This window comes from Pinus tabuliformis, chromosome 5_1, assembly GCF_031772625.1.
Source record: "Pinus tabuliformis cultivar Carrire ecotype Pingquan chromosome 5_1, CPIR1, whole genome shotgun sequence".
Classification (NCBI taxonomy): Eukaryota; Viridiplantae; Streptophyta; class Pinopsida; order Pinales; family Pinaceae; genus Pinus; species Pinus tabuliformis.
The window spans coordinates 337,424,913-337,435,377 of NC_142305.1; the positions used below are offsets into that span (position 1 = coordinate 337,424,913).

At 30.4% G+C, this 10,465-nt stretch overlaps 1 protein-coding gene across 1 annotated transcript; it reads left to right on the forward strand.

Moving 5' to 3' along the window:
- Positions 1-5,199: 5,199 nt before the first annotated feature.
- LOC149164805 (zinc finger A20 and AN1 domain-containing stress-associated protein 1-like) lies at positions 5,200-5,634 on the forward strand. The gene has a single exon (XM_089429612.1). The coding sequence runs from the start codon at positions 5,200-5,202 to the stop codon at positions 5,632-5,634; it is 435 nt and encodes a 144-aa protein (XP_089285738.1).
- Positions 5,635-10,465: the final 4,831 nt, after the last annotated feature.

The following is a 10,465-nucleotide window of genomic DNA, read 5'->3' on the forward strand; positions in this document are numbered from 1 at the left end:
TACATTATTATTATTATTAACATCTTTTTGTTTGTTAGTATTTTTTTTTGTTGAAAAATAGTTTTGCACTTTGTTGAACTCCTGATGTTAATTCTTCATTTTATTAACCATTTTTTACATAAAGTCAAGATCTTAGATTCTTATTTTAAAGTAAAAATGATGTTTTAAAGATTTTATATTTTATTATTTATGTATTTCAATTTTTTTTATACTTTTCTAAGTAAAGTTGTGATACTATTCATAAGGTAGAAGTTACAATTTTGTATGTTTTAACTAATTCAACACCAATGAAATTTATGATAATATTCATGGTGAAAAATATATTTTATTAAATTAATAGTAATCTTGAAATTTATTGGTCTTATTTTCCACCTAATCAAATTAAAACTAGTTATTTATTTACGCCACAAAAATGAAATATATTATTATAATAAACCAAAAATATAACCTCAATTTTATATATTATAATTAATTCAACTTATAAATAATTTAATTAGATAACTTTCATCTTCAAATTTGTACAAATTAAAATTAATTATGTATTTATGGTAAGAGATTATGTCTGCGTAATAAGCCCCAAAAAACATAATATTATGGGAAAGGAGAAGAACTCGGAGATGAAGGATAAAAGCACTTTTTTTTAATCAACCTTCGATTTTTACATTTAATAGTCATTGGAAGTGTGGGATCTACTTGTTACTAACTAGTTACACGAATATTCTTGTAAGCGAGGAAAATTAAGAAGTTATATTAGTATTTTTGTAAATTTATTGTAATTATATAAAGTAAATGATTTGTAAATCAGCGAAATTATATAAAGTAAATAATTACCAAACATGAATAGATATTATTATAATAAATAAAAGAATATTTATTTCAAAATATGTCTTATATTTTTAAATTAAAAATTCATGAAAACTAAATCATATTATTATTATTAATTAAAAGAAACCAGCAAGGTATTTTGTATTAATAAATGTTGGATAGGGCCATAATCTTTACACAAGTTTTTATGTAACAAAAATTTTATGATCATCAATCCACTTAAAATGCTTGCTAGTTCTAGGGCTATAATTACTTCTTATGTTAAATACATGATCATTGTAAACTTTACAAAATGGCCTAAGTATATAGAAAAATTTACATAATAATATAGGAAAGAAAATCCATGCAACAACCCAAGCCTCAATAGTGACCATGACCAACAATATCATATCCCCTAGCAATAGCTACTCTTCCTTTTTGAAATGTCACTAGTACCAACTCCTCCAAAATCTCATTGCGTATTTCCAATCATGGAGAACTAGAATGCAGACACTCGAGCACAAGGAGAATTAACATCCTCACGAAACCCTTCCAATGATTACTCCATATCTATGTGGTGCCTTAACAAATTTTCTTCAAGAAAGAGCTAAAAGGAGCACCTCTACCTTTCAACCATGTCCTTCAATTTTTGAATAGATACCAAGAGTCCTTGCGCCGCATATAAAAGTATGTCAAGCACCATGCACACATTAACGTTCTCTGGGGAATCTGACCAATCCACCATCTCTAAAAAGAGACCCAACACCTAATGAATGAACACTCTATTAGGATTTCTCCCCACTTCAATACCTGGATGGATTAAAGGAACTTGAATAAATTGGGAAGTTGAGATTCAATAAAGAGACATGATTGCTACCTTATCACAAACCAACCTACAAAAAAATTTCTAGAGCCATCGCCAAGGTATCAACAAGACAGAAGAAATGTCTAAAAAATGTCACAAGACAATTGAATTAATTCCATTCCATTGCATTGCATAATAAAATGGACTACATGATTATGGAGATCCACAACATATCCCACTAGGAGGAAATTAAATAGACAAGGCCCCCAAAAATTGAGATGATTAACATTACATGCAACTTATAGATCATATTAAGACACCATGAAGGAGCGTTGAGGATCCATGTCCAGAAAAGGAAAAAGAACCAAATCTCAAGGCCCTTCCACTTATGGAGATAAGCTAAGGGATGATAAATGTTGGAGGATGCCTCACACATTTCAATTTGGAAAAAAATATCTCTGGTGATCGAATTAATTGAGGAATGTTTTCTCATTGTGATTCCAAACATGGTTAAGCAGTGGGGGGAAATGAAAAAATTAATGTCCACTCTCAATCTATCTTGATTGAATCTTAGAAAACCAATCAAAGCTAAGCAATTAGGGAATTGCTAAGTATGTTATTCAGTTCCAATTTACCTTGACCCAAGGTGGAACATTTTTTAGCCTAAATGTGTACAACTGAGTTCAAATGCCTATACACATGAAAGAGGTATGATTACTCAAAACTTGAGGTGGAGACGAGGATCCTCTGATTGAAGGGGGGTGAATCTAGGCATATTTCCTTCTTGCCCTTGGTCATTTGACAAATGCCTAGCATTGAACCTTCAAAAACTAATAGGCTAGTATTTTTTTATCAACAACTATTTCCAAACCTTTCCATAAAGCAAGATACTCAGCTTGATTATTGGTCACTAGGTGAAGTCTCCATGCATATTGCAATACGATTTTTCCATCCATGCTAAATAAAACTCCTATTATTATTATTAATTAACCATAAAAAGAATTCATATATAAGTAAAACATATTTATGAAAAAATATGAAACAACATTCTTACACATCGATATTTACTTACACTTTATGTTGAATATTCTTAATCTATAAACAATATTTGTTACAATACCATCGACCAAAACCATGACTTATCAATACCACATGCATGGAAAACCATAACTTATTTCATACGACTCTTGTTCATATGACATTTTTTTAATTAATCAATTTAATTAAAAGGGAAAAAAGAGCTCAATTACTTTGAAAGTAAATATCAACCTTTGATTTTTGTATATTACTAATATTATTCTAAAATATTTTGTGCATCTAAAATCACTACCATCAACCTAATAATTATTGATAATTAAATTAAAATTTAGGAAGCCCTATTCCAAATTATACACTCCATTAATTAGTTGAAAGCTGTTTGACACAAGGTAAAGGATGTCTAAATGAAATTTCTTGTGATAAAATTAATATTGATATAAGTGGAAGCATTAGTGTGAAAATTTTCTTGATATATAAATTTATGAATTTATTTATGCATAGTCACTCTTTAAAAATATTAGTTTGATTCATAGTTTTACTCTAAATACTAAAATAACTATTGTGATCATATAAATTAAATGGCTAAGAAAGGTAAATAAGCATCAATTTACAATATAAATGAAAATTTTTACTTCGTAATATATCTCATGATATGGAGATATTTTGAAATAAACTATGGAATGAATTTATATTCGTAGGAATTTTAGGATGGACACTCCACCCATGACCAAGGCGATAAAGCATAATGATATCAAAAGAGTGTTGAGGAGCCTTAAATAGAGAATAATTCAAAGTAGTCATTAAGGATTTAATATTAATTAATGAAGGTAATTGTTGAAGGATTAAAATAATAAAGTTAAGGTATTATGTCAAAATATTGATTCAGATAGTCAAAGGGAAGGAACCAAAATATTAACAATAAGATGAAAAACTAAACCACCACACACACATATAGCAAAGGGATGGACTATAGATAACTATAAGTATATATACAGGTTCCTTCAACCAGAATGCATTTGTAAAGTCCTTGATGCTTAAGATCAATGTATTAATCATGTATGAAAATCCCAAAATGTATATAACAAATTGGACTCTTTTATTCACTTATAACAAGGGATGGAAGAATATAACTATAGGAATTTCCTATCTATTTGAGGAGAGTTACATGGTTGTTTAATGGCTTAATGAGATTCTTAATATACTATATTTTATTCATATTAGCTAAAGATATGAGTACATGGGTGGGTTGAGAGACCTAGGACCTATAGATTGCCTTCTTTGTCCTTGTACACTCAAAATTTTCCAATTCTGTGGAATGAAAGTTATATATACTACATATTTATAATTACATGGAAGATCCCTCAATTAATCTCTTAGAGATTTTTTACTTGAACTTGTTATTGTTTAAAAATATGCAAAATGCATGTTAGTTTTTGTAATAAAAAATTTTATTATATATCGTGTAGAGTGATTATGATTTTTTTTTAATGTAATTTTGGTTTCAAAAAATTATAGTAATTTATGGCATTTTAATCCACTTTAATACTTAATTGGGATTGGAAGAATATTTCATTTAATTTTGGTCTTTTTTGTTTTAGATTTTCACTAAAGCTTGACATTTATCTCCAAAGTAGTTGGATTTTGTTCCCTTAAAAAATCTCTTATAAACAAGTTTGTGGTTTTTGTCCATATTGTATTGATAAGCCATGGTATTTGGCTCATAGTATTATAACAAAGTGCATTTACACATTAAAATTTATACAGTAATATGTGAGTAAATTTTTGAATACTTATAATAAATTAATTCCCAGAAACATTTACAAGTCATTTAATTTAAACTGTATATACTAACTATTTTTTTAACTCTTTAATATATATTATTTCAATTCCTTAAAATAAAATTATATATATATATATATATATATATATATATATAAATATATAATGTACATTCTGAGTAAACTTAAACATTTACATTTTAATTAGGAGAATTCGTAATGTTCCACGGCCTATAAAATGAACATCATTTGCGAATATGATTCGAAAATCTCAGTAGGGCTTGCTCTACATCAGCATTGCTTGAGAGCTGCCGGTTTTTTTTTTTCAATTTGTAACACACTGTTTGCACATTTTTGTATTATTCTCGTTAAACAATGGAACAAAATCCGAAATTATTCTCCATAAAAACCATCCGTTACATAATAAGATAGTTATACTTTTTCAATGAACAATTTCCGAAACTATAAGCTGTATCGGTTTCGTTAAAGAATGGAACTTATTCGTTGCATTTATAAGATAGTCATACTTTTCCATGAATAAATTCCAAAATTTTAAGGTGTTAATCACCTGCTCTTTGAATAAAGTCAGATAGTTGAGTTAAATCTCAACCGTCGTGCTTGCTTCGATGTTCCGTAGCGTCAGATATATATATTGGCATTAATTGAGTTCAAAGTGTACCTACATTCTTCGTATCGTATAAACCATTAAAATAAGTGGAGCGTTTGTAGAGTCCGATTAGACATAACAGGAAAGTTGAGGAATTGAGTAAAAAGATGAATTCTGAAGATGGCCATGATCAATCAGAGCATCAGCTGTGCATTAAAGGGTGTGGATTTTTCGGATCCTCGGTAACGGAAAACATGTGTTCAAAGTGTTACAAAGGCAATCTTCTAAAAGTTAAAGGTAACACAGCGCCAACGTTAAATGCTGAGACCAGCAAGGTGGAAACACCTGGTGGACAAACTGACGCTCTGGAGTCTAAACCTGACACTGCGGAGTCTAAACCTGCGCGATGCTGTAGTTGCAGAAAGCGCGTTGGATTAACAGGTTTTAAGTGTCGTTGCGGAAGCACATATTGCGGTGTCCACCGATATCCGGAAGCACACGGTTGCTCATTCGACTACAAGACACAGGGACGCGAAGCTCTGGCCAAGACCAATCCTCTTGTCCAAGCTAGCAAGATCGACAAGACATGGGGATTAAACTAAATATTTCTTAAATATTTAAAACTTCTCACATACTAATAATAAATATTATAATTTAGATATTGTTTAAGTATGTTCGTTATTTATTTTTTAAATCAATAAATGTAAATGTAATTTCGAATTGTTTATGTATTCTAATTATTTATATTGTAAATGAATTGATATAAATGTTAATTTCAACTATTTAGATTTAATAAATTACTAAGTCTAAAATTTGTTTTAAGTTTTTAGATAATAAATGCATGTTTAATTTTTGGTTTAAGAAACCATGACCTAAGGGCATCTAAGCCATCAATATATGTGTGAGAGATTCAAAGCCTTAACTCTAGGAAATGTGGATCTTCATATACAAACTTCATTTAGGTTGTTTTTTGGACTTTTAAAATGCTTATTCCATTCTTTCTAAAAAAACCTTTATGATTGCTTCAAATGTTGAAATACGAATTCACAAGAAAACTCTAAATATTTGAGATTATGTCAACTACAATATATATATATATATATGATTGCTTCAAATGTTGAAAATTGAATTCAAAAAAAATATAAATATATCATATTATGTCAACTACAAAATATATACACTGAAAAGTTCAAATCCTATGAAAGTATAGTAGAATTAGAATATAAAACCATTATCTGTTTTGATAATTTACTAAATTCTTGTAAAAATACAATCAATTAACATTTGGATTGAAAAATGGAGAATGTTGCCATCTTATTTTATTCATATCTATGCATTTTGGAATTTCATATTTTATAAAGTATATTAATAATCGGGATCTGATTGAGTGACCTCATTTTGTATTTCATATTATTATATAATGTGTTGATATTTCAGAGTTCATTCTATGGTCTCATTGACATAGTGTATGAATTCAAAATTTGTGTTTATATGAATGATTTGAAATTCATTTTAATAAACTAAAAAAACAAATGTTCTTCTAAAATGAAAGGGATTTGGGGCATGGAACATCAACTAAATTAATTTAAGTAGAACTTATTTATACTTGATACACTATTATTATCAAAATATTTTTTTTTGTTAGTATTTTTTGTTGAATTTTGTTTTCTTCACTTTGTTGACCTATTAATATTAGTTCTTCATTTTAGTTAACAAGTGGTTATATAAAATAGAGATCTTAGATTCTTATGTTAAAGTAGAGATGATGCTTTGAAGATGTTTTGTTTTATTATGTATGTATTTCAAGTTCTTTACACTTTTCAGCGTAAAATTGCAGTATGGTTCATGATGAAGAAGCTACAATATTGTATGTTTGAGCTAGTTAAACTTCAAAGGAAATTTATGATGATATTTGTTGTAATAAATGTATTCTATTAAATTAGTAGTGATCATGAAATTTATTGGTCTTATTTTCAACCTTTGAAAACTAAAAATTATTATATATTCGTTTCCAAAAAATGAAATATCTCCATTAATGAAGTAGTTATGTATTGGTAAAGTATGAGAAAGATTAGACTTATGGTTGTGTCTCCTTATTTGGGAGGGTGCAAGGATTTATTCCCTAATCAAGAGGGAATGAGAATTTCCTCCCCAGCTGAGAGCTAGTGATAGTGGACATTATATTCTCTTATTCATGTGTCATGCACTAGGCCAGGGCTATTAGTTGTATGTCTAGTGAAGGACATGGAGGGAGAATGGGGTCTAAAGGATTGGATGAGGTATCCAAGACAATAATGGTCAAAGAGGACTTGTTGACAGTGTTGGATGTCACCAACAGTTAGGGGGTCTCCATGGCATGAGGTCCTAATTAGACCTCACATCGTTTAGGGTAGGAGCCCCATCTGGTATGTCGGTCTGGTTGCCACCATGAATGTTTTCGGTCTTTGTTATCTAATGAAAAGGTGTCATAGGAAAGACAATAATGAAATTCTTATGCAATGAAGCAATGTCAACCCAAGATTGACAAACAAGATAAAGTAGTATAATCAAGTCACAACAACAATAAGGAGTATGTCATGAGAAGGATCATTGAGCTAAAACCCAATCATACATAGATGAACAATGGCATGAGGTCCTAATTAGACCTCACATCGTTTAGGGTAGGAGCCCCATCTGGTATGTCGGTCTGGTTGCCACCATGAATGTTTTCAGTCTTTGTTATCAAATGAAAAGGTGTCATAGGAAAGACAATAATGAAATTCTTATGCAATGAAGCAATGTCAACCCAAGATTGACAAACAAGATAAAGTAGTATAATCAAGTCACAACAACAATAAGGAGTATGTCATGAGAAGGATCATTGACCCAAAACCCAATCATACATAGATGAACAAGAACATGCCAGAGGCTAATTGCAAATTAGTTCATAATAGATCATTAGCACAACGAGAAATGAAAAAACACAAATTCGAAAGAAAACATACATGCAACAACTATGAACCAATCCATAACATATTACTTGTATGAAAGAACACATACAAATATAGTGAAAATATCTGACAATTGATACAACCACCATGAGCAAGCATGGAAATCAGTGCCAGAAATTAAGAAAATATTTATTATTTTTGCTACAAATACAAGCACATATACTATAATTCATCAAATCCCAATAGTGGAACATGGGTTTCTCATGTCATTATCCAATAGAAACTCATAGCCTCACTTCAGCTTAGCCTCCTACCTTCCAAGAGTATAATGCCTCTAACTCCTAAGAACAAATTAAGTATCTACTAGTGGTCCTAACTCAAGTGTGAAATTCCTTTTGCAATGAGGCATGAGGCCACATTTATAGAGATGAGATGATTGTTCACCTATCATGACCCTTGACCTACCCTCGTGACTCTTATGCTTCCTCACAACTCTATCATGCCTATTTCCTAACACATGCTCAACTAGTCTGAGCATAACTACTAACAACATGATGAGAACATTTACATATTGATAGTAAAGAAAATGTGAGGAGATTAAAGACATTTTGACAAACCTTATGCTTCTTATTTCCAATGTTGTTGTGAAACCATGAAGACCTTCGCCAACTATGGAATTGCCTCTATTACGCCTCACTCGCATCTAATTATCCTCTGTTATTGTGTTCTTGATATTTCCAATAGGTTTTAGGAGCCTCAGTTGATCTATTTTTGACCTTATTGAAACCCTAGTTGTGTATCTTCCATGAAAACCCTAACTTCCTTCATCTAGGTCAACATTCTTGTTTTCTCTTGTTATCTGTGAGTAATCAAATTCCATTAGCCATGTACATATCACAAGTCGAGGATTGATATCCAAAATATTAAACAATTGATTGAGAGTGAAACACCAATTTGGACCCCTATATAATCCCTTTCTGCACCCACAGTGTTGTCAATGGATGTGATCTACGAGAGGTGTCTCTAGGCTACAAAATGCATACAATGTTACCTGAAAGAATTGTCCATAATCCCTCTTCACTTGAATCAATGTGGTGTTTAAGATGAAGGATCCAAAATCATGTCAAGGGTGAATAGATCTATATGTATTCATCGGGAAATTTCAAAGATGTAGATAAAAGGTACCCTTCATCTTCTAAAGAAGTAGTTGTAGTAATAAATAGTATTAAGAGATTGTGGCTCTTCCTTGAACATGTTCTTTATGCTATAACAACATATTTAAAACATGTCAAGGGTAGGCTCACAAATACAAGATTACTGGAGAGGGGTAATCATCGAATATTAATATGGAGTGTATGGATAGATGCCTATGAGTTTGCTATAGAGTACAAAGTTGGGCAAGATAATTGTCTTGCAGTCGTACTTCAAAAATAAAAGAGTTCAAAGTGATGACAATAGAATATTGGGTTACTTTTGCACCACCACAAACTCATGTTTTTTTGCTAGGTTCTCATTTTTAATTCTTGTAGATATTGTATGTGTTGGCCATGTTTTGGTTAAACATTATACTATTTACCATTGTTGGCACTCCATAAAATTTTAAAATACTAGGTTAATAAGGGTTTGAATGATCCTTTTTCATGATCCCGAAGATTTATTACTAACATATTTATATGAGGAAGCATGATGGGCCCTCCAAATATGGGACAATACTACACAATCTACATGCAATGTATTCTACTCATTTTTTTCCACATACAATCCTAGAAAATATTTTTCACATGATTTAGTGGGAGACCAAAATTACTCCACTTTATATTATTCGATTTTAATGGGTTGTCTAATGTGACAATATCCACTCTCTAACTTCCTTTGTACAATATTCTCTTAATCAATATGGTCTAATATGATATACCAATATACTAGAAAAGATAATCTTTAATAGTAATTTGAGAGGCTTCTTCCACCACCTCAACTCTTGTATAAATATGGTATGATCCTGACTATTCAATAATTCCATCCTACATAATCATCAAGATTCAGTGCTCTTTTAGTTTGTTTGATCTTCATATCTTGTCTGTCCTAAATCATTTTTACTCAGAACTGTATCTTCCCTTCTTACCTCATTAGAGGATTCAACAGAAGAAAAAACCCTTTTTAACTTCTATAACGTTCATATAATAATAATAATTATGTTTTGAGTTCTCACTTTGGTGTCCTCTGTTCCATAGATGTGGATGTGTTGGCATATTTGATATGTGGTAAAATTTTCCTATGACTACTTCTATAATATTGGATTTATATATTTTCTCTATGTCCTGTGACTTGTCTAAGGTCTTGGTAAAATTGGTATAAGAGACATTGCCTTAAAAAGTATGCAAACAATGTGATGTAATTGTCTAGTAAGTGAGAGTCAGTCATTATGCTACCAAATGTCCTCATAAAGATAAATATGATAAAGGGAAGGAATCTGCAAAATGGAATAGAAAACAAAGTCTAAGTA